At 35.2% G+C, this 25,824-nt stretch overlaps 1 protein-coding gene across 43 annotated transcripts in view; it reads left to right on the top strand.

Annotated features, from left to right (window-relative positions):
- NRXN1 (neurexin 1) overlaps positions 1–25,824 on the top strand; it is a 1,160,645-nt gene that overhangs the window by 577,762 nt on the left and 557,059 nt on the right. For 28 of the 43 annotated variants that reach the window (XM_078349368.1, XM_078349370.1, XM_078349374.1 and 25 more), the window contains one exon: positions 4,445–4,564. In XM_078349368.1, coding sequence (XP_078205494.1) covers positions 4,445–4,564 — 120 coding nt within the window. Of the gene's footprint in view, positions 1–3,516; positions 3,544–4,444; positions 4,565–25,824 lie in introns of all 43 variants that reach the window. The other 15 variants (XM_078349361.1, XM_078349363.1, XM_078349383.1 and 12 more) reach the window with 1 other exon arrangement.

A 25,824-nucleotide genomic window follows, 5' to 3' on the forward strand; every position in this document is an offset into this window, starting at 1 on the left:
GTTGCTTGGTATGTGAGAGCAGATAGATAACATCCAATGAGATAGAAAACAAGAGGCAAACACACAGGACCCCCATCACTAGTATATAATGTGAGCGAGTGGGTAGAAGCAAATGGATTAAGAGAAGCAAGATCTATTAACAAAGGGCATCTGCAGTAATGATATTTGCTATTGTTTGTCAACATAATCTACTAAGGAATTTAAGATGATTAATTACCTGTTAAACTATTATTTGAATGTTTGAACTCAGTCAATTATGGCATTGGTTCTTTCCTTATCTATGCTTTATATATCTGAGTTTTAATAATTTTCACCCCTGGCACCGCTTTTCTTCTTTGCTCTCAGAATATTACTTTCTGTCCTGAATCTTTCATTCCAACATCAAAGTGAAAAACTTTTAATTTATCATTATGTCTGACCTGTATAGTTCCTAGGAATAATCTTAGATGTACCTGTCATAGGTACAGTTGATGAGATTCACACATTTTTAGGATTAGTGATTTAATTATAGATACTTAATAAATTATCTTTTTAAAGATTGTTAGCTCATGTAATTTGAGTCCAAACCACATTAGAATAACTTAACTTCCCTATTGATAGGAATACTTAGCATACCTTTGGTATAACCTAACAATATCATTGTTCCTACCCAATAGACCCACTTATCTCTAAGCCTCTTATTTGCAAAAAGCTTTTGATCTTTCCTAAATAATCACTTGTTGCCTTTTATTTCTAACATATTTCAGTGAATTCACTTTATTTATAAAATATACCTCAGCTAGAGTTCAGATTTTAACCTTTCAAAGTCTATTTAGATTAATGTTTCTTGAATGCTAGCTGGTATCAGAATCACTTGCAGAATCATTAAAATCCAAATCACTAGATTACAACCCCAAGGATTCCTAATTCAATAGATCTGAGCTGGAGCCCTAGAATTTCCATTTCTAACAAGTTCCCAAGTGATGCTGATGCTGTTATACTGGAGACCATACATTGGATGCCTTTTCTCTGTTTATGTAACATATAATGTTATATATATAATGGACACCGGTAATCAACCAATTAAGTAGGCCCGCTGAAGTCAAGATAACATCTCTACCTAACGTCAGTGAAATTTTCACAGATGCTCTTTTTGTACCTCTGTTAAATTCAGCTCTAGGCTCCATTATATTGATAGAAATAGTTTTCTGTTTAATTACGACAGCTGTCACTGATTAAATATTGGTGGAAATATGTTTACTATCTCATTAAATCATCAGAACTCTATAAAGCAGGTATCTTTGTCTTTTTTTAATGTGTGAATTGAACCTCAGAAAAGATGACATTTCTAAGGTGGCCCAGCTAATAAGTGAATTCAAACCCAAGTTTACCTTACTTGAAAGCAAAGACACCTAGCCTCTTTTTCTATTGTTTCTTTGGTTTCTGGAAATGGTAGTTTTACCTTCATTTTTATTTCCCTTTTAAACATATTATTAACTTTAATAACTTAATATAAATGTCCTTGTAGCTTTTCCCCAATTTTATTCAGTGATAAAATAAAAATAATATTACATAACTAAAAAGAGAAATAAGTTTAAGGCCCCATCTTGTGTAATGCCTGCCAATGTTTAAATATTGTTCTAGAAGGTGAGTACTTTGAAGAATGTGTCTTGTTAGGCACAGGCATGCATTGTGTTGTAATACCTGAATATAAAAAGACTATTGTGATAATGAAAATAACTAACGCACGTCTGCATGCTGCCATAGAGGCTTGGCAGGCACTCTGAATTGCTGCTCTACAATATGGGCATACTATTTTTCTAAGATTGCAATTTTACTATTTTTAGGATTTAGCATTATTTCTCAATTGCATTTCTGATAATATTTGAAAAAGCAAAAACCAAAATCTGGATTACCATTAGTTCTTGCTGCTGATCTTTTCTTCTGCTCTGCAGGTCAGAGAGCAAATAGCTATTTGATAAAATAGCATCTGACCCAAACTAGGCTTGTATTACTCCCTGTTTCTTTGCTGAATACTGGAAGAAATATGCTAAGGAATATTGCTTTGAGAGATTTTATCTTTAAAAATAGGGTAATGATTATTGATCTCTTGCCATGGGATAAAGATCAGTAGACCATTTACCTCTCAAAGTTTGGAACAAAAATTAAAACTGAGGAATTAAGAGGTTCTTAGTTCTTGACACAAAGAACTAAGTTGAGTTTAGTGGTTTTTAGTTATTTGTTACAAAGAACTAAGTTGAAAAAAACTTTCACAACTCTTCAGGTTTCCTGGACTTGGGAGTTCTTATTATTACTACTTATATAAAATACTATTTTTGTTCTTATTATTATTATACCTATTATTATTGTGGAATTAAGATTTATAATATTATGGTTTCTGAATTTGTGACTTCTTGTAGGTTAGACTAAATTCAATAACATTCAATGAAGAATATCTTTCCTAAAAAATTTGCAACAGAAATGTAATGGTAAGGTATGTGTTTAGAAGCCATTTTACAAAATCATCAATTTATATAAAGTATAATTACAGATAATGCTAACTTATTCACTAAAGCAGGCCCTCAGAGGCTCTCGATTTTATATTAATAGTATCTATTTAGCTGGTGTCTGTTTTTCTATTTTTATAAAACCTCTAGGTTTATTTACTAGAAAATATATTAGTTTATACTCTAAAGCTATTTAGATAGACCATATTCCCTTTTCACCCCTCTCTAAGATAGTTCTTATTAGTGAGGTTTTACTGTAACCAGTTATTCACAGGGAAGTTTATGAGTTGAAGACAATTGTAAAAGTATGGAAATTACAGATGCAACTCTGAAATTTGTAAGTGGTATAAACCCAATCTGTAAGTTCAAGGATAAACACTACAAGTGGAATTTCTGTAAAGGAAATTCCTTTATGAGGGATTATATTGCAGTTTGTTTCTTCCATCCTTACTACTTCCTTCATCTACTTTAAGTGATACGCAGTATCATTTATGCAGTATTTGGTTTGGTGTTTGGTGTCACTCTAAAGTCCAGCTTTTGTTAGTGAATGGCTGGCATTACAGTTTGAAGCCTTAATTGCAATGGCAAGATAAAAGATCTAGAGGGAAAAACACAGAAAGGGGTAATTGCCTGCTACTGATCACAGTCTATGCCATATCTGCACATGATGAATGGTGCTGCATGTTCCAAATAAGCAACACAGTCACTTTGTTAATGCATTCATATCTATCCAAGAGAGGAAACATATAAAGGCTCCTTTAATTTTCCTTCATTACATGTCATCGGCTCAATTAACCATTATATATATTTACATATGTACAGTTAAATTCTAATAAATTACCGCTTTCTCATTTTTGGCTTCTCTTAAGATTTATGGCTGTTAGTATTAATTTGTTTGCTCTACATAGCATTTTCTCCCCCTTTACAGCAGCATGCCTTTTGAATCTGAACGTTCTTCTGTGTTTGCCCCATTCAGTATTGCTTACTAACATTTAATATATTTTGCTTTTTTTTTATTTTGCTGACAAAGTTGCATTGATGAAAGCTGACTTGCAAGGTAGATAGCCCTGTGTGTACAAAACAAGACTGAAACCCCGTAATACACAGTGGAAACCCTAAAATAACATAGTTTACATTTTTGCTGTAACTGTTATTTGGGTTCAGATTTCATTTTTTCCTTTCTTCAACATTGTGCAAAAAGCCTAATTTTGTAGTATAATTTGTATAAAGGCTTTCAGTCTTGAATATGTTTGTATAGTGATTGCCTTTAGTGCTTTGATCATGCTTTTTTTTTTTAGTTCTTTGTTTTTCAGTGTTCTAGTTATGATTCTTTAGAAATAGACTAGCATTCTTTTTACTTGTATGTTAAATGGGGGCATGTCATTTATATGGAGTTTTTAATTTTATGTTTAATTGCATGAAATTGTTAAAGCATGTGAATTGATACTTGCCAACATACCTATCCAAAACACCCAGCAATCATAACTTTATCTTTCTGAAACCTCTAGGGCATTTTTTGCATAACTCTCTTCAGTTATTTTGCCAATTGTATCTCAATTTCATGAAGTTACAATCTCCATTTCTCATTATGTCTCTATTCATTGGTCAGAAGTTAAGGAGATCCATTCATTTTCTAAAATCCAAATGGCGACAAAGAATTATTGAAGATGGAATGAGATTACCTGCTACTATAATCATACTAGAAGCTATGTGCTTGCTTTTGCTATCTGTTGGTTTAGTTTATGATTATAATGTATTTTATCCTCTACTTGAAACTTAAGAAAACCTTCATATTGCAGCCTCTCAGTTCCTAATTCAGGTGTGTGAACTAGAACTTTCAAAACTAGTTTGGACATATCATCTGAGGTGTTGGCAACTACTATATGTGATCTAGCTCATGTATAAAACACTTCTGGATTTTTTTATAAAACCCAAGTTTCCTTTGGATTGTTTTGCAGGACCCAGCACAACCTGCCAAGAGGACTCATGTTCCAATCAAGGTGTGTGCTTGCAACAATGGGATGGCTTCAGCTGTGACTGTAGTATGACTTCCTTCAGTGGGCCACTCTGCAATGACCGTAAGTACCTCTCTGAGTATTGACCGATACTCATCATCGCTTCCAGTTACTGTTTGATATCTAAAGTCTAACACTGAGAGTCCTTATATTAATTCTGAGTCAGTTGAACTGTCATAACCCATAGAACCAGTTGTTTCTACAGAAAGGTTAGTTTTGAAATACTAATTGTTAATTAAGGATGCTAGTGGCTAAGTCTGTGATGATGGTGATTCTTTGGTTTTCAGGTTTATTGTTTTATTTTTAGTTTTTAATGATTACCTTGTTCAAAAGAATGGTTTTTATTTCCAATATATGATAATTCTTCTTTAGTTTTTGAAAAAATCCTTCATATTATTTTATATTAAATAGTACTTAATTTTATATGATTGTCTCGAGGGCTGTAATTTTAGTGAACAGTTACAGTTCTCATTTTTTCCCTCTGCATACATCTCTTTAAGCCCATTGCTGCTTTTTACTTTAAAATATATATATATTTAAACATTGTCCTTCAGGCACTCTCCCTTATATCTTAGCAACTTATGTTTTTCTCCTTAAAATCCTTTAAGTATTGCAGTATAAATATGACAATAAAACACAACATTCACATTACATCATGGCATATCTGCTAGTGCCTTATTTATATCACAGGAGTGATGGTTTGAAGATGGAATTAACTGGTCTATAAGATGAAGTTCTGTGTCTTAATGTTCAAATAGGTCCTGATTTGTAGCACATCATCAAAATGATAAAAGCATTTCATACAAAACATAGCATTCTGCTATATTACAAGAATATTCCTGACAAATTCTCCTGGTTACAAAATAGAATACATGCTTCATGTTGTCAATGCTACGACATTTAAGCTAAAACTACAGCATGATGGAATAGAAGGTGTCATGATTGAAGGTTTGGATTTTGCAGCAGATGCTGGATTTGAATGTGGATTTAAAGAAAGAGTAGAGCTTGTTCATTTTGACTTTCATCTACTTGAGACTATTCATGTCAATAGATACATGCAGCATAATGTAGAAGACAGGGTCAGCCTACAGTAATCCATTGAACTGAGTTGTTGCACCCGAGCAATAAAGTACAACTTACCTGCTGTCTTTAGGGTTTCTTTCCAAAATATTGACGGTAGAGAAAAATAACCAATGCAGAGTAAAATCATATGTTGAAGAGGGTTTTAACAACCATGCCACCGTAGATGGAGAAATACTTGTTCTTCATTTTTCTAGTTTCATTTCCCATAGAATTACAGTAAACCTGAAGCAATAAACGTGTATTCATACCTTCATACATTTGCAAACACTGTATTTCTGCAAGCCAAATCATATTTAAAAAACAATAATGTCATTTTAGGTTATATAAATAACTTTACATAAAGTCTGAAAAATATATATACATAAAGCAACCTTACCTGTGCTTTTCATAAGGATATGTATATATGTCAATAGAGAAGTTACTACCTGCGTTTGCTCCTGTCTCACAGAAAATGACATAAATTTATTTTCAAGGACAATAGCAAGCCTGAATATCTGTTAAGATTTTTATTATGGCAAATTTTTCATACTGAATATGATCCTGACAGATGCATAACTACATGTGGTAGTTGAGAGGGATTTTTTTGGTGTGAAAATATTTTTCATGTTGCTAAAGAACTTTTTCTGCCAAACTTTGCTTAATCTAGTTTCCATGTTTTACAAAACAGTTGCCATTTGGTTGTGGCAGACTGTGTATCCTCATATACCAGTTAAATATAAAGAATATAATTTTATGTGTGTATTTGTAAGACTTTTCCTAAAGGAACATCAAGATGCAACCTTAAGTATTATGCTGTCTTCCAATCATTTTTACAGAAAACTATTTTAATGCTGCTCTTGGGTGATAGTGCTGGTGATGACAATGATAAGGCTATTTGTTATTTTCTTGTAGATAGGTAAATTTCATTCAATAAATATGTCTCCTGATATGCCTCTTGCACAAATCAGCATTAAAATTACTTTAGAGAGCTCCCAGAATACACGCATTTTGATTAAATCATTACCTCTTGGTGGGTTTTCTGAAAATGTGAAATGGTTTCTTGGCTTGTACATTGAAGTTTCAGTGGTGAGAATACATAGTTATACATCAATATTTAAAAGCAAATCTTATTTTATATCATTTACAATTGGTAGAAGATATGTTAGCAACCATTACTTTGAAGATGTGGAATTAATAAGCAATAGAAATAGCATAAAATACTTTTCTCACTTTTTAAATTGATCAAAATAAATCTTGTCTCTACATCTCACTGTTTTTCTATAAGATGCACAAATAGAATTAGTGTGATTCCTGGGATTTCAACAAACTCCTTTTCTGTATAGGAGCTGATTTTTCTTTAAAAATAAACCCATTTAAGACATTTGATTTCTTAATGAAATTTTCATCTCTAGCTTAGTTATTTGTTCATAAATTCTGTGACTGCAGCCTCCAACTATGTAGAAAACAAAAAAAGAAAATAGAATCAAAACTTTTTAATGGGGGAAAGAACATGCCACATTACAAAGGAGACCTTCCCTCCCCCAGATTAGAATTTCTAAATGTCATCTCTCTGGTAAGTTTCATAGAGTGGGTTAGGGTAAGTAGAAAAATGTATTTATATTAGCCTGGAGATACAATTAACAATGGGAAGATGGGAATACTTTACAGTTTGTAAATGTAATCTTGGATAAATCATACTAATTAATTGAACTGAAAGGAATCTTTCAAAAAGAAGTGCTACGCAAAATGATGCCAAAGGCTATTTTTAAAGAAATGTGTTTGTGAAACCCTTTCTCCTCTGGAAAATTGCCATCTAAGTGACCTACTCATTGACGAAAACAATTGTTCTGTGCATACGCGTATATGGATATGCATGTGTATGTGTACGATAGTGTCATATACTCACCTCAAGTTTTCTTCCATATCAATGCCAAATTTAGATCCTCTGTATAATTTTTCTGGCATATTATATAATTTCTTAATTATCTCACATTTCTTATTCTTCTTTCCTCTAATCCGTTCTGTGCCTCTCTTGCAGTTTTTTTCTTTCTTTTTATTCATCCTGGTTTAAATGTCATCAGTCTCTCCAAATTCTCTTATCCAGAGACAATATTTTTTCTCCTCTGGCTTCCTATACAATTTGGTTTATACTATTTAATTGGCCATCACTTTCTCCTTATAGTTACTTATGTTTACTCTTATCTCCCTATAAGACTGTATGCCTCTCCTAGGAACAATATTCTTGTTTGTTTTCTTGGTTTATAAGCCCAGTGGTATTTCATAGCATGATAATTCTAATAACTCACTAAATCAAAGCTTGCTAGTTGCATGAATCTTGCACAATAATTTAAAGTATATCCTCAGTTTCCAATACTACTTTCCAAGTTAGTCAGTGTGGAATTCATGGACCTCAACGATCTCACCCGAACCTTCATGTTCATGCTTATCTATTGCAGAACCTTGTCCATATGGCATATTACCACCAGTTTACTTACTCACAGCTTTCTAAGCAACATTAAACTTTCCAATTTCCTCACCGTTGCTTATGCTAATTTCTCCACCTGGAAAATGCATTCATTCCACCTGGAATGCATTCTTTTCACTGTGTCTGCTTGAAGAAATGTAATTTCCTTTCCAATTTCTACTTAAACTGTGTTGTCCCATGGAAACTTCCTTTGTTCTCTGAGATTGACATTATTTTCCCTCTTTCAAAATTGTAAGGAACAGTGTGCTGCACTACAGTGTATGGTGTAGCTATTTATGAAATTTCTCTTGAATGTAACCATTTACTGAGCACTTACTATGTGCCAGGTCTGTGCTAAAAGTTTACATTCATTATAAATTTTATATATCACCTATTACTTCTTACATATTCATCCACCATCATCACACCAGTGTGCTACACAGTAATCCTTTTCTGCTTTTACCCAGTGGTCCAGAATAGAATGTAACTATATTAGCTAATTTAATGTCAGGTTGGAGAAGAGAAATATGGCTATAATCACATGGAAAAGAGCGAACATAATAACATTGTCACATTACATTAGTATAGAGATGTCGTGTGCCAAATTACAGTTCAGTTTCAACAGGGTATGTTACCATAAGGGAATAATATATCACAGTGCTGTTATTTTGGTGCTACAGCTTAGAAGGGTGTGGGTACTGTTTTATTAAAAGACTATTTTCAGAATTCTAAACTTTGCCAAGAGAAAATCTTTCTGATAGGAATATATTGTATCTTTCAAATGAGAATTAGAAACGTCCACTGAAACAAGGATAAAATACATTTCACTGTGACGTTTTACCATGACCTGTAAAAATATCTGCAGCTTTGTTTCTCAGCTTCTTTTGTTGTTTGAAGGAGAATCCAATATCCAGTATCTGAGCATCAGTATCTGAACTAATGGAAGTGAGTCATAACATGTATTTTAAAAAACCTGGATCTCAGTAATGTTATTTCTTTTTCATTCAGAGCTGCCAGTAGTATTAAGCTGTGAGCTGATTTGCTACTAGGTGTCACTTAGGGCTGAATAAAATTTAGCAATTAGCTTTGTCCACAACCAGATACTCTTTGTGAGTATGATGAATCTTATTAACCTTGAATTATTTAAACATTTCTAAATAGAAGCCCTTAAGCTGTTTAAAGCAATTTATAAGTATTATTTACTGATAACACCTTAGAAAAACTATCTATAGGAAAGCAGAGTCAGACCTGCCTCAGGTTAAATGATAAAGGATGAAAATATTGTTCATACTAAGTAAGAAAATGTAATAAAGGACAGAAAATAAAGCATAATGTTTGACAAAGAAATGTAAGACACCATAGAAGTGCTACCTACTGCTATTTTACATAAACTTATCCTTGTTCTTCTTGTTAGTAATTGACATTATAAAAGTAGATGCATAAATGGAAGCATTAGTCTTTTTATATTGTTCTTGGGAAGCTGAATAATAGTTTCAGTCTCTATCTATGTTAGAAAAGTTAGGTGAGGAGAAAAACACCAAAAAAGGGAGTAGAGTATTGCTGTATTTGAATTATCCATGTTAGTCCCTTGCCCTGTTCAGCAGCTGGATGATTGAACTCTCAGCAGCCTTTTAGTCTATGAATTGTGCCACCTTGGCGCCTAGAAATCAAAAAGGAAACAGACCCAGTTGGAATGCTTTCTTTACCTATGGATTTTCCTGCTAGTATGCTGTAATTTTCTGACTTGATTAAAACTCTGTGTAGACCTTAATTTGGCTTCAGTTGTTAGCATTCTTCATCATGAATCTCATAGGTAAACGTGGAGGTGGCTTTCGATGTTGGCCTTACTATGGAAACACCATCCTATCTCACCAGAGCCCAGCTAACCCGAGTTCCATTCACAGAAGGTTTTGCTAGTCATCTTGACTAACTATCCTTAACGAAAGACAATGGTTTTAGTTATCACTGGATGCTATTCAAAGAGATCTATGACCGTAGTCTCATCTGAATGGTCTTTTTTTCAATGTGAATGAATTATACTCATGTTTATCTTGTTACTTCCATCTGTAGCAACACAGCAGGTACAGAATCAAGGCTATGCTTGAGATACTGCCTTAATCAGAGGTGCTAATTTTTGAAACTTGCAACCGTTAAGTTTAATTTAATTTTTATATAGATTTTACTTCTCTGAGAATGATATTCCAAAAGCCATGTGAACAAAATGAGGATTAATCATGGTGAATTATCAGAACCTTGCATAATACCAAATAAGTACAAATAATAAATAACTTAGTATGACAGATCGGATAAAGAAAATGCAGTACATATATACCATAGAATACTATGCAGCCATAAAATGAGAAGTGAGAAATGAGATCATGGCCTTTGCAGGAACATTGATGGAGCTAGAGGCTATTATCCTTAGCAAATTAATGCAGGAAGAGAAAAACCAAATACCACATATTCTCACTTATAAGTGGGAGCTAAACTATGTAAACTCAAGAACACAAAGAAGGAACAACAGACACTGCAGTCTACTTGAGGGTGAAGTGGGAAGAGGGAGAGGAGCAGAAAAAATAATTATTGGGTACTAGGCTTAATACCTGGGTGATGAAATAATCTGGAAACAAACCCCTGTGACACAAGTTTACCTATATAAGAAACTTTCATACATACCTCGGGACCTAAAATAAAGTTAAAAAAAAAACCTTATTATTTATTAAGCAAGAAGATACTTGAAGAGGGTAAACTATTAAATACTTCCCCCACTTTATGATATCAATTATCACATATTTTATTTTAAAATAGCATAATTATGACTGGATTTGGAAAGATGTGACGGATGAGACCTAGGTTGTTTCTTTACTTTGTTGCTAGTGCATAAAAAGAACTACAAAAAATTGTATGTAGATTATATCAACATATTTTAATGCTAATATCATAATTAATATGCATTATATGCATGCCATTTATATTTTATAAGCTTTATCTTCTTTTTCTCCAAAAATATCTGATTACTTTAAATGTAAAAAGAAGAATACTGAAGCATAAATAGTTTTTTAAAAATTTTATGGATACACGATACTTGTACATGTTTAGGGGTTACATGTAGTATTTTAGTACAAGCACACAATATGTAATGATCAAATCTGGGTAATTGGGTTTCCATCATTTAAAATATTTATCACTTATTTTTGTCAGAGACATTCTAATTCCACTCTTCTAGCTGTTTTGAAATATGCAATAAACTATTGTTAACTACACATGCCGTATTGTGCTATCAAACACGAGCTATTGTTTCTTCTACCAATCTGTATCTTTGTATACATTAACCAAACCCTCATCATCCTCTGCTCCCTTCTACCATTTACAGCCTCTGGTTACCATCTATTCTACTCTATTCATTACATCTAAGAGATCAATTTTACTAGTTCCCACATGAGTGAGAACATGTGATATTAGTCTCTCTGGGCCTGCCTTGTTTCACTTAACTTAATGACCTCCAGTTCAACGTATGTTGTGGTATATATACTATTTCATTTATCCATTTATCCATGGACACTTAGGTGGATTTTATCTTGGTTATTGTGAATTGTGCTGCAGTAAACATGAGATTATCTCGTCGATATACTTATTTCCTTTCTTTTGGATACATATCCGGCAGTGACATTAGTGTGTCGTATAGTTGTTAAGTGTTTGATTTCTTCGAGGAACCTCTGAGCTAGCCTCCTTAGTGGTGGTACTAGTTTACGTTTCCACCAGCGGTGTACGAGCATTCCTCTTTTCCCACGTTTTCACCAGCATGTGTTATTTTGTCTTTTCTGTGATAGCCATATCAACCGGAATGAGATTATATCCCATGGTGATTTTGATTTTGATGTCTCAACACAATTTTTTCATTTCTCCAATAATTAGTAATGTCAAGAATTTTTAGATACTTGTTGACCATTTATATGTCTTCTTTTGCCCATTTAAAAAATCAAATTATGTGTTGTTATTATTTTATGACCGAATTGTTTGAGTTCTTTATGTATTCTGGTTATCAATTTTTCGTTGGATGTATTGTCTGCAAATATTTTCTCCATTTCTTTAGATTGTGTCTTCACTTTGCTGACTGTTAGACATGAATATTTTAAGTAATTTCTTTGGGCTGAAATGGCTGGTAATTGGCACAAACAGAATTTGAATATGTTTGTCTTTGAGGCCATATTTTTTTGCGCCTACAATCTCCATTAAAGAGGATAGATTCAATAAAAATGCAGTTAAAATTCCCCAGCAGCAAAATTCCCGAGAAAAGTTAGTAATAAATGCACTTTAACACTGTGTAATGTTTCTCCATGCTTTTCCATCTCTTCATTCATAGATGTAAATTTAAACCTTATGCTCTTCCCCTCAGCTGCTCAGTTGCCACTTATAAAGATGAGTTAAAAATTCAGAGTGAGCTGTCAAAAGTAATACTGTCATTAACTTCCAGTTCTGTTATTAAAAAGATACTGATTATGAAAGAGAGATGGGAATTTTCTATGATTTTTCCATGACAGCCTTTCTGAGTTTCTCAAAAATAATAATCTAATATTTGATAACGAAGTCAGACAAAATACTTCCCACAGTACTTTTGCATAAGTCAGATTCACAATATATACAGTAAGAAATTAACTGCTAAGATTCAGAATTGTGTTAACCGATGAATGTGCACCAAATGGTTTATTATGTTAATTATATCTGAGTTGATTGTTTATACAGTTGTTGAGGCAAAAAGAAAAAAAAAGAGCTAAGTCAGGGGTTAGTAGTGTGGCCTATGAAGGTCTTTGGTAGATATACAAGAGAAACACAAGTGGGTGCATGAAGCCCAGTGTATTAAAAGTTAATACAAAATTAATAGTGAAGACCAAGGGCCCCTCATTTATGTAAGGAAGGGAAAGAAAGCCCTGAGGAAACATGCAGAGTCCAGAAAAAAGGTCAAGATAAAAATAACATTGTGTTTGCATTAAGGGATAATTCAAGTTATAAGGAAAAAAATATTACTGTGAAGGAAATGCACCTTGCCCAGGGATCTCTTTTGCTTCCTTGAACAAAGGGTTGTGTGTCTTTAATAAGATTTACTGTGCCAATTAAAAAGTATAGAATTCTTTTATGGGGAGGAATTGTGGCCTTCTCTACAGGTCTGTGATGTTATATATTTTTTACCTCTCTTGTAGCATTCTATAGCAACATAAAGTAGAAGGGTAATCTGTTAGCTCTGAGTATTACAGGTTTTGTGATTTTAATGACCCTGATGATCTAAATTCACATCTCTCAGAAAAAAGCCTATAGAGTGTGAGACTTAATCTCCCCAGGATTTGGTGAGATAGGAAGGTACAAAGGCAGTTCTTAACTTGAAATGATTTCAGAATGGAACAAGTTTCATAAAAGGTTCAGCTGCCATAGAAGAATTTTTTTAAAAATTTGGTCTTAAACAAGGAGTAGGCTGTATTTGAAGGAGAGAATGGAAACTGTTCATGTAGGTATGAATGCTTCTTATAAATATATAATGTGTGACCCTTTAGGGAGAGAAACAGATGGAATATGTAGCGGCAGATAAAGAATGCATTTTTCTTGGTTTCTTCACTCCAGTGCTACAGTGTATATTTTGATATTTGGCAGCTCGATTTCGAAGCTTTCAAGGCCTCATCTGGATTCCAGCAGTTCAGGGCAATGCTGACAGTGTGAAGAGTTCTAGGTAGAAGCAGGCTGTTGAATTTGCTTGCAAAGCTTCTCCAGGTCATGACATGATGTCTAAATAGCCCAGCCATGTTTCTATGTCAAATCTTTGATGAGCGCCCAACTTTAAGGAATCCAGAAGCAAGGATCCAGATTCATGCAATCATTGCACAGTCAGAGTAAGATAGTATTTTTTAAACTGTAGGGTCCATCTTTGATGACATCAATTCTGAATCTGTTCTCCGAGGCCCTACTCAGGGAAAGTGCTCCATTTTGCTAAATTAAAAACAGAAAAGTGTCAGAGAAACACCATTTCCTCTCAGCCGCAGGAGATATCCCAGAAGTAATTAAACTGGATTTTGGTGTGTCAGGCACATTTCTTTTATTGACAGTGACAATAATTCTGTAAATCAAAACCTGGAAGCATTTTCAGTGTTGTTGAAGTGCTAAAGATAAAACCTAGGGTTTTAAAATTAAATCTCATGAAACTAAAATTGATCTGTGGAGTGCAGCTTGAGAAGCTGCTGCAGAGTTCTAAATGCAACCTCTTTTTTGAAATTCAGTGCCTACAGTTTCTGAGTCCCTGAAAGCTATGGCCTTGTAAAGCCAGATGGAGTAGGTCTTCAGTACTAGCTCTCATTTATGGTTTTGAGGTCTCCAGGAAAATTCTCTCTCCACTACCTCAATATTGCATTTTCTAATGCTGTCAGGAGGTTTCATTAACATGCAGTTTTTCTGGCATTCTTTCATTCTTTCCACATTTAAGGTCCTCCAAAATCTTATGCAACAACTCTATAGCATGCTTTATTCTTCACATGCTCTGGCATCAGCTCTTTGTTACAGATATGTAAAGAGACACGCTGGTATAGTCAATAAATTTTCTTTATGCCTTCATCCCTGCTAAATTATGCCCTCATTTGGTTGGTCCTCTTCCTTCCCTCCTTTTCTCTGCCTAAGAAAATTCAGCCTGTGGCAATGACCCAGCTCACATCAAGTTCATTCAGAGTAGGGCAGTCTTCGATTGCTTGATGGTTCTTCTGCTTCTGAGTCCAAATAGTGTCTAGAGATGTCTTTTTATGCATGCCTTTGTTTCTCAGCTACAGTTTATTATCGTAAATAGAATTTTCAATATTATTTCTCATAGTACACATTAAATGCTCAGTAATATTAGAAGATTGGTGTCTTGGAGGCTCCATTAATTAACTGTGTGTGTGTATGTTTATCTTTGTCCATTTCTACAGTTATTTTAAGAAAATATGTACATGTCATGTCTCATCTAGCAGGAGTAATTTATTATGCTTTATCATATTAATGAAAATGCATTTTTCATTATTTCTATTCCTGATAGTAAAGACTAGTGAAATTAGAATCTTATGTAACTAGGAACAGAATGCTTTGAGTGAAGGTTTTGTGTGTGTATCCAGGGAAAGTTTATATGTGAGGGAGTGTGTGTGTGTGTGTGTGTGTGTTTGTGTGTGTATGTATGAGCATGTATACATATCATGGGAGATGATGGATTTAGCAAACATTTTCTATTTTCTTCACATTCTACTGCAGTCATGATTTGTGTATTATCATATCTTTTTTTTTTTTTTTTTGAGATGGAGTCTTGCTCTGTCACCCAGGTCAGAGTCCATTGACATGATTTCAGCTCACTACAAACTCCACCTCCTGGGTTCAAGCAATGCTTGTGCCTCAGCCTCCCAAAGAGCTAGGATTATAGGCACTTCCCACCACACCCAACTAATTTTTTGTATTGTTAGTAGAGACGAGGTTTCACCATGTTGTCCAAGCAGATCTTGAACTCTTGACTTAGTGATTCACCCGCCTCAGCCTCCCAAAGAGCTGGGATTATAGGGGTGAGCCACCATGCCTGGCACATATACTATCATATTAATTTTGGCAACTACTAGGACCTTTTGTCATTTCAAAATAACTATCTTTTGTTCACTTTACTTTTTTTCCCATTAATTAGCTGATGCTAGAGGAATCATCAGATCATCATGAAATGCTACACTATTTATATTTGATCTTTTTTATGTAAGCTTTAAGAGTTAACAGTCTTAAAGTGTTTTTCCAGCAATAACATAAGCTCTCAGGTATAATAATAACATTTCTCTTATAGTAGCATATCACTTCTGTGCTCTGCTTTAGTCCCCCAGGGTGCTTGAATAATTCTCTAAGTGTTCCCTTTGCAGAAGCCATGGGAGACCCAAATGTCCATTTGATGTGGTGTAGTTGAAATTGAAAATATTCTTGGTGATTTTTCCTTCCACATTAAATATGCTAAAAATAGCATTTACATATGCAACTGTACCAAGAACAAGAGACTTAGTTTGCCTAACAGTTTTGGTTCAATAGTTTTGGAGTATATACCTGAAATCAGCTTAACAGGTGATGGGTATAGTGACAACATCAGAAACTGAACAAATAGGTTGTTGGAGGAGTTGAGAAAAAATGTTTAAATAATAAATTCCAAGAATACTAGAATTGAGCTACCTGAATCAGAAAGAAAGTAGTTAGTCTAATTAGAGATAGTTTGACTAGATTAGTAGTTCCCAAACAGTGGTACCTAGGTCAGCATTGTCAACCTTGCCTGTGAATCTGTCAGAAATACATATTCTCAGATCTCACTGCAGACCTCCTGAATTAGGAGCTCAGGGAGGTAGAGCACAGAGCCCTATGTTTTAAGAGCCTCCATATGATTCTAATGTGCCCTCACATTGGAGGACTATAGTAGTAGATTATCTTTAAAATCCTTTACTTAGTTCTTTGCTTTCCAGATAATGAAGGACTTTATTGAATAGAATTAAAGTTCTGCCCAAAGAAATTTTGTAAATAGAACATCATGGCTACATTTATGAGGAGGTTTTAATACTATTGTAGATATTTAATATATGATGATAGGAAAGAATATAAAATTTCATTTTGATTGTCATTCTCTCCCATTGGCTGGCAATCTTGAAAATGTTTGAAAAGTTCCTGTTCACATTATTCATGCTATGAAAAGCTATTTCAAGGCAAAAATTTCTCTCCAGTGTGAGGGGAATGACCAAAAATCCAAATGCACATTTCTGTATTATTATTCTTTCAGGTTCCTTTGGAATAGTAGTCTGATAATTTATATAAATTGAAAATTAAAGTTTTATTCTTGTCTGTAAACAGGTTTAAACCTAGAAAAAACTTGAGTCAACTGAACCATTGTCAAAATTGCCATTTATATTAGGTACATATTCCTCACATGGCATTCTTTTTCATTGCCTAAAACATTCCCCATATTTGTATGTTCTTACCACTCGCTAAACAAACTGACTGCAGTTTACCAGCAATTCCAGACACAGTTTCCCATCTGCTTAGCAGATAGCCCATACCTAGTAAGATCTTCGATTTTTATTTCTTTTTAAATCACATAGGATTTACATGCAAACATTCTTCAGTTGCAGTCCCAGTATGTGACCTTAAGTAAGTCACTTCAGCTGTGTGGACCCCAGTTTCCTCTTATAAAATGAGGAATTTGGCTTGCCTTGTCTTTAAGGTCTGTAAAGCTAAGAGTCTGTGACTCATTGTCACTATATTCTTTCTCTTCTTTTTCCTCAACCCTCAGACCTATTTTTACTCATGTTTAAGGCTCTTCTAGGACGCAGCCTACAGCTCAGTCACAGTACACGAATCTTAAGCTATATTTTAGCCAAAGACCTTTCCTGCCAAATTCTATAAAAAGGAAGAACTTGGAAAAAGAAATCTGATTAATGGGACGTCTTCCTCTTTTCAGAAAGGAAACTTTGAATTAATCCTGCAACACAGGGCAATGACTTTAGCTCTTTTATTTTTTCTTTCATGTTTGTATAGCTATTTATTTATAACTCCTTTCAGATATCTGTTTCCATCAACTTTAAGTTGAAATTTTTTGCCAAAACAGAGATCATGCCTGTGTACTTGCTTAGCTAAACACTAGGTGTAATTATTACTGGTATTAAATAAATGCTTTTTCATAATTAAAAAGCAGTATTATAATTACATAAGTGTTAATATGGGCAGAAATACTTCTACTAACTAAACATCAAGGCAAATCCAATAAACTGGGATTTGATATATTAAAGATATTTCTTCTCATAACATTCTTGCATAATACAAATTGTGACATCAATTTTACAAAAACTATACCTAAGAAGTATGTGTGTCCTCAAGTTAATAAGAATTAGAACTCATTTCAAATTCCATTTTCTGGAATCCGCAGATTGTGTTACAGAATATCCCAGTATTGAATGAAATAGCTAAATTGAGAAGAGTAATGTGCATTCTTCTCTTTCCAATGTTTTAAAATGTATACAGGGCAGATTAATATATGTAGATTTCTTTGACATAAGAAATTGCAAAAATGAGGAAGAACTGATACAGAGCAAGGTTAGTACTGTTTTCCCTTCTGAATTGCTCATCTGCAGGTCTGCCTCCTATACATGTTAATACACGTGACTAACAACCTAATGAAACTGTAGAAGAGCTGCACCTTCAAAACGAATAGCTTTGTGTACCTTTGGTGAATGAGCAGACTTTAAAAATGCTGCTTATATTGAAGTAGAAAATGGTGCCTTCTGAATAACCAGGAAAATATTTATATTCTTTATTTCAGATACTGCAAATTCAAAATATTGCTGAACAAAATATTGTGAAATAGGCTGGGTGTGGTGACTCACACCTGTAATCCCAGCACTTTAGAAGGCTGAACTGGGCAGATCACTTCAGCCTGGGAGTTCCAGACCAGCCTGGGCAACATGGGAAAGCCCTGTCTCTACAAAAAATGCAAAAAAGTTAGCTGGGTGTGTTCCCAGCTACCTAGGAAGCTGAGGTGGCAGGATCACTTGGACCCAGTATATGGAGGTTGCAGTGAATAATCATGCCACTGCACTCAACAGAGGGAGACTGTCTTAAACAGCAACAAAATATTGTGATATTATGAGCCTGTGACTTATCCTAGTTAGCAGGTTTCTTTGTAAAGGGAAAAAGATAATCTTTGCTAGTGAAGGTGCCCTTTCATGAGGCTATCTCTTTCTGCCTGTAATTTCTACAGTTGTAAAAAGATATTTTTTTGTGCTCAAAGCTACAATGATTTAATCTCAGTGAATTCTATCTCTCTGTCCGATACCTGCACTTTATGTGACTTTAATACCTCTGCTTCTGGCCTAAAACACTGTTGGAGGAAAATGAGAAACAGCATGAAAGCATCGTTTCACTTTCCAAGGATCCCTTATGAGAAGAGAAAGGCCTTGTGCTTAGTTCTGATCTGTATATTAGGAACATAACTACGTGATAAGTTACCTGGTTGAGGCTATTATTAATTGAGTAGTTACTATGTACAAAACATAATGAGAAATATGGAAAGTGGAGTGATCAGGTCCCTGCCTCGAAAAAGTCTTCATTTTATTTGGGGGAAATTATTTCCAAGACCCAGAATAGAAAGGATTTTTTTTCTTTTTTGCTCCATGATCTCTATCACGGGAAGTAAATATACTGTTAATAAGATAACGAACAACTTAAGTGTTCATTGTGTGCTGCAAACTATTGCTGTGTGTGCATTCAGAAGAGAGGAGACCCACAATTGTGTGCTACCTAGGTGGAAATGAGCGATGAAAGTGGGATGGACCTTAATTGGAAAGAGAGAAGCAGGAAGAGCATTCTTCACAAGGGAGATACTGTGAGCAAAGGTGAATCTGTATATAAAGTGTTCACAAAGCAAAACATATCTCTTGAGCACCTTCCATAACAATAAATAGGTGCTTTGCTACACTCTGTATATACAGAAGTAAACAGAGGAGGCTTCACTTGCAGTAGAAAAAATAAAGACTTTGGAGACAAATAGATCCAGAATTGAATTCTGACTGCCACGTGGCATCTGTGCCGCCATAGGCAAGTTGATTAACATATTGGAGTGTTCATCTGTAAAATGAAAACACAATTACAGATCTTGCAGGGTTGAGAATTAAAGATGATGTATGGTAAGATCCTCGCTGTACCCCAAAACTAGCAGAAATTATATAATTGATATCTATTGAGATGCCAGCTTTGCCTTTGCTTTCAAGAAGCTCATAGACAAGAGGAAATGCCTGACATGTACAGATCTTTATGGGACAATTTATTAAGTAATTTAATACCTTGCTTTTCAAAATGTGGTGCCATATACCCAGGTAACGAACCTGCACCTGCACTCCCTTATTTAAACTAAAAGTTGAAATATAAGAAAAAAAAATAATGTGGCCAGAGGACCAGGAGCATCAGCATCACCTGCAAGATTACTAAAGATGGAAACTCGCAGACTTCCCCTCCCCCCACACACCTACTGACTCTGAATATGCTTTTACAAGATCCCAGATGATTCATATACACATGGAGTGTAAGAAGCACTGCTCTAATAGAAGCATGTAAAAAGGGCAGAGGAAGGAGTGACTAAGTCGACTTAAGGAGCTGAGGGAAGACTTACTTCTCTTAGAAAGTGATGTTTAGGAAAATTCAGAAAGAAATATTGCTGTTCTCTTGATTAACTTATTTAGTAAATCAGAATATCCAGTTTGAAAAATTCTATATAGATTCACTTTCTTGACTTCACCATTTTTACAGTACACTGTACTCCTGCATCTATGCATTAGAAATAGCATGCTCTAAAATCAAAGATTTATTTTGAATTTGACCATAAAAGGCCTGAATTCACCAGCCAGCTTGGGATGCAGACATTTCATTGGATGATGTAGTTTAACTGGGAAGATCTTGGCAAACTTTGCTTTTTTCTGGGTCAGTAATAATGTGAGTCAGTCATTTGGTGTTCATGAAGAAACAAATATCCAGCTTTCCAATGGCTGCTCCTGAAGGCCCCTTTGGTTTAACATAGTACTTTCCTTCTTTTTTTAAGCGTTAGATTGCTCCATTTTATGTGGGGCCACGTGCTTCTGTTCACTGAGTTGGCAGGTGGCTCCAGTCCTGTAATTATGATCTGGATTGTCGGCTGCCAAAGCACAAAAGGAAACCGTAGTAATCCACTCAGTGCTCTTTAGCCAATTGTTGCATATGCTTTTTAGTGTATTACTGCACATAAATCTCACAGTAGCAATAAAACTATTACAGTAGTAAAAGATATGCATTTTAATTTTAGTAAAAAGTGTCATAAAGTTCAATTAACTACACTTTCCCAAATAGCAGTTCACTCTGGGAAGCTCAGGATTTCCTAATCTGAAATTGCAGGTTCCTTTCACTTTTCCTGGTGACTGCCACTAATGCTTTAAACATTACACCTATTCCTCATCATGCAACAGTATCGTCTCCCACAGTCCCTCTGTTGCCTTCCCTTTCCACACTTTTCTTTCCTGCTTTCCTACTTGGAGTTTTGTTAGAAGTACTTCCAATACAGTGGAGTCAGGTTTTTCCTTCTATTCTTTAATTGGAGCGAGAAAGCGAGATAAATAGCATCAGCAAATCCACATAAAGTTAGGCATTATAATTACCCAGGAATTGAGGAAAATGTTCTTTGGTGGTGTATCCACAGCTAATGAGGAAAGAAGAACAGAAGAGTTTTATTTATTAGATGACGAGAATCTAACTAACCCCTGCTTTGCTAATCTATAAAAGTGAACATTCATTCTATGTTTTTAGATTGTTCACCTTCCCCTCAAAAGTAGTTAATAGCACAGAGTAGAGAAAGGTCTCCTGGTGTTCAGATTTTATTACTTTCACTGACTAAAGTGCAGTACATTTCCTAGTATAATTACACCCCAGTTGTCACAATAAATGAACACAGTATATTTTATGATACACGTTACTTGCTTATTATCATGTTTGTTCACACATCTCTCAGACTTAATAACCCATGGGGGGCTTCTACCACCATTGGTGAATGGAAATTAGTGAAGTTCTCTATTTCATTTAAGGAGAGATTTTTATTTCAACTGAAGAAGCCATAAGCAGGATAGATAGTACATTTAGGGAATTTATATATATGTATATATATATATCTGCAGCTATATAATGTTCCCCTGCTTACTATGTGATTTTAAAAAGTCTAACTAGAAATCTCCCAGTACTCACACAGGTGAATATTAGCTAAATGCATTTTTAATAGAAACCAAGTGAGATTTCTGATTATTTCTGAAAATAAAAACAAAGAAAATCCTGGATGTAAACAGAGGTATCTTTTGAAATATATATATATATATATTCAAATTTGATTTCAGGTTGATCTTTTCTGGGACAGAATTGCTTTTATTTATTTATTTTTAAATTGTATTTTAGGTTTTGGGGTACATGAGCAGAACATGCAAGACAGTTGCATAGGTACACACATGGCAGTGTGTTTTTCTTCCTTTCTCCCCTTCACCCACATTTGGCATTTCTCCCCAGGCTAGCCCTCCCCACCTCCCCCTCCCACTGGCCCTCCCCTTTTCCCCCCAATAGACCCCAGTGTTTAGTACTCCCCTCCCTGTGTCCATGTGTTCTCATTTTTCATCACCCGCCTATGAGTGAGAATATGCGGTGTTTCATTTTCTGTTCTTGTGTCAGTTTGCTGAGGATGATGTTCTCCAGATTCATCCATGTCCCTACAAACGACACAAACTCATCGTTTCTGATTGCTGCATAATATTCCATGGTGTATATGTGCCACATTTTTCCAATCCAGTCTATTATCAATGGGCATTTGGGTTGATTCCTGGTCTTTGCTATTGTAAACAGTGCTGCAATGAACATTCGTGTACATGTGTCCTTATAGTAGAACGATTTATAGTCCTTTGGATATATACCCAGTAATGGGATTGCTGGGTCAAATGGAATTTCTATTTCTAAGGCCTTGAGGAATCGCCACACTGTCTTTCACAATGGTTGAACTAATTTACACTCCCACCAACAGTGTAAAAGTGTTCTTTTTTCTCCACATCCTCTCCAGCATCTGTTGTCTCCAGATTTTTTAATGATCGCCATTCTAACTGGCGTGAGATGGTATCTCAATGTGGTTTTGATTTGCATCTCTCTAATGACCAGTGATGATGAGCATTTTTTCATATGACTGTTGGCCTCATATATGTCTTCTTTCATAATGTGTCTGTTCATATCCTTTGCCCACTTTTGAATGGGCTTGTTTGTTTTTTTCCTGTAAATCTGCTTGAGTTCTTTGTAAATTCTGGATATCAGCCCTTTGTCAGATGGGTAAACTGCAAAAATTTTTTCCCATTCTGTTGGTTGCTGATTCACTCTAGTGACTGTTTCTTTTGCCGTGCAGAAGCTGTGGAGTTTCATTAGGCCCCATTTGTCTATTTTGGCTTTTGTTGCCAATGCTTTTGGTGTTTTGTTCATGAAGTCCTTGCCTACTCCTATGTCCTGGATAGTTTTGCCTAGATTTCCTTCTAGGGTTTTTATCATGCCAGGTCTTATGTTTCAGTCTTTAATCCATCTGGAGTTAATTTTAGTGTAAGCTGTCAGGAAGGGGTCCAGTTTCTGCTTTCTGCACATGGCTAGCCAGTTTTCCCAACACCATTTGTTAAACAGAAAATCCTTACCCCATTGCTTGTTTTTGTCAGGTTTATCCAAGATTGTATAGTTGTAGATAAGTTGTGTTGCCTCCGGCGCCTCTGTTTTGTTCCATTGGTCTATATCTCTGTTTTGGTACCAGTACCATGCTGTTTTGATTACTGTAGCCTTGTAATATAGTTTGAAATTCAGTAGTGTGATGCCCCCCGCTGTGTTCTTTTTGCTTAGAATTGACTTGGCTATGCGGGCTCTCTTTTGGTTCCATATGAAGTTCATGGTGGTTTTTTCCAGTTCTGTGAAGAAAGTCAATGGTAGCTTGATGGGGATAATGTTGATTCTGTAAATTACTTTGGGCAGTATTGCCATTTTCACGATATTAATTCCTCCTAACCATGAACATGGAATATTTCTCCATCTGTTTGTGTCCTCTGTGATTTCCTTGAGCAGTGGTTTGTAGTTCTCCTTGAAGAGGTCCCTTATGTTCCTTGTGAGTTGTATTCCAAGGTATTTTATTCTTTTTGTAACAATTGTGAATGGCAGTTCGTTCTTGATTTGGCTTTCTTTAAGTCTGTTATTGATGTAGATGAATGCTTGTGATTTTTGCACATTGATTTTATATCCTGAGACTTTGCTGAAGTTGCTTATCAGTTTCAGGAGTTTTTGGGCTGAGGCGATGGGGTCTTCTAGGTATACTATCATGTCGTCTGCAAATAGAGACAATTTGGCTTCCACCTTTCCTATTTGAATACCCTTTATTTCTTTTTCTTGCCTGATTGCTCTGGCTAGAACTTCCAGTACTATATTGAATAGGAGTGGTGAAAGAGGGCATCCTTGTCTAGTGCCGGATTTCAAAGGGAATGCTTCCAGTTTTTGCCCATTCAGTATGATATTGGCTGTTGGTTTGTCATAAATAGCTTTTATTACTTTGAGGTATGTTCCATCGATACTGAGTTTATTGAGGGTTTTTAGCATAAAGTGCTGTTGAATTTTGTCAAATGCCTTCTCTGCGTCAATTGAGATAATCATGTGGTTTTTGTTTTTGGTTCTGTTTATGTGGTGAATTACGTTTATAGACTTGCATATGTTGAACCAGCCTTGCATCCCCGGGATGAATCCTACTTGATCATGATGAATAAGTTTTTTGATTTGCTGTTGCAATCGGCTTGCCAATATTTTATTGAAGATTTTTGCATCTATGTTCATCATGGATATTGGCCTGAAGTTTTCTTTTCTCGTTGGGTCTCTGCCGGTTTTTGGTATCAGGATGATGTTGGTCTCATAAAATGATTTGGGAAGGATTCCATCTTTTTGGATTACTTGGAATAGTTTTAGAAGGAATGGTACCAGCTCCTCTTTGTGTGTCTGGTAGAATTCGGCTGTGAATGCGTCTGGACCTGGGCTTTTTTTGTGTGGTACGCTCTTAACTGCTGCCTCGACTTCTGACCTTGTTATTGGTCTATTCATAGTTTCAGCTTCCTCCTGGTTTAGGCTTGGGAGGACACAGGAGTCCAGGAATTTATCCATTTCTTCCAGGTTTACTAGTTTATGTGCATAGAGTTGTTTGTAATATTCTCTGATGATGGTTTGAATTTCTGTGGAATCTGTGGTGATTTCCCCTTTATCATTTTTTATTGCATCTATTTCGTTGTTCTCTCTTTTATTTTTAATCAATCTGGCTAGTGGTCTGTCTATTTTGTTGATCGTTTCAAAAAACCAGCTCTTGGATTTATTGATTTTTTGAAGGGTTTTTCGTGTGTCAATCTCCTTCAGTTCAGCTCTGATCTTAGTTATTTCTTGTCTTCTGTTGGGTTTTGAGTTTTTTTGATATTGCTCCTCTAGCTCTTTCAATTTTGACGATAGGGTGTCAATTTTGGATCTCTCCACTCTTCTCATGTGGGCACTTATTGCTATATACTTTCCTCTAGAGACTGCTTTAAATGTGTCCCAGAGATTCTGGCATGTTGTGTCTTCGTTCTCATTGGTTTCGAAGAACTTCTTTATTTCTGCCTTCATTTCATTGTTTACCCAGTCAACGTTCAAGAGCCAGTTGTTCAGTTTCCATGAAGCTGTGCAGTTCTGGGTGGGTTTCTGAATTCTGAGTTCTAACTTGATTGCACTGTGGTCTGAGAGGCTGTTTGTTATTATTTCAGTTGTTTTGCATTTGCTGAGCAGTGCTTTACTTCCAACTATGTGGTCAATTTTAGAGTAGGTGTGATGTGGTGCTGAGAAGAATGTATATTCTATGGATTTGGGGTAGAGAGTTCTGTAAATGTCTATCAGGTTTGCTTGCTCCAGGTCTGAGTTCAAGCCCTGGATATCCTTGTTGATTTTCTGTCTGGTTGATCTGTCTAATATTGACAGTGGAGTGTTAAAGTCTCCCACTATTATTGTGTGGGAGTCTAAGTCTCTTTGTAAGACATTAAGAACTTGCCTTATGTATCTGGGTGCTCCTGCATTGGGCCCATATATGTTTAGGATCGTTAGCTCTTCTTGTTGTATCAATCCTTTTACCATTATGTAATGGCCTTCTTTGTCTCTTTTGATCTTTGTTGCTTTAAAGTCTATTTTATCAGAGATGAGAATTGCAACTCCT

Source organism: Callithrix jacchus, chromosome 14 (genome assembly GCF_049354715.1).
Source record: "Callithrix jacchus isolate 240 chromosome 14, calJac240_pri, whole genome shotgun sequence".
Classification (NCBI taxonomy): Eukaryota; Metazoa; Chordata; class Mammalia; order Primates; family Cebidae; genus Callithrix; species Callithrix jacchus.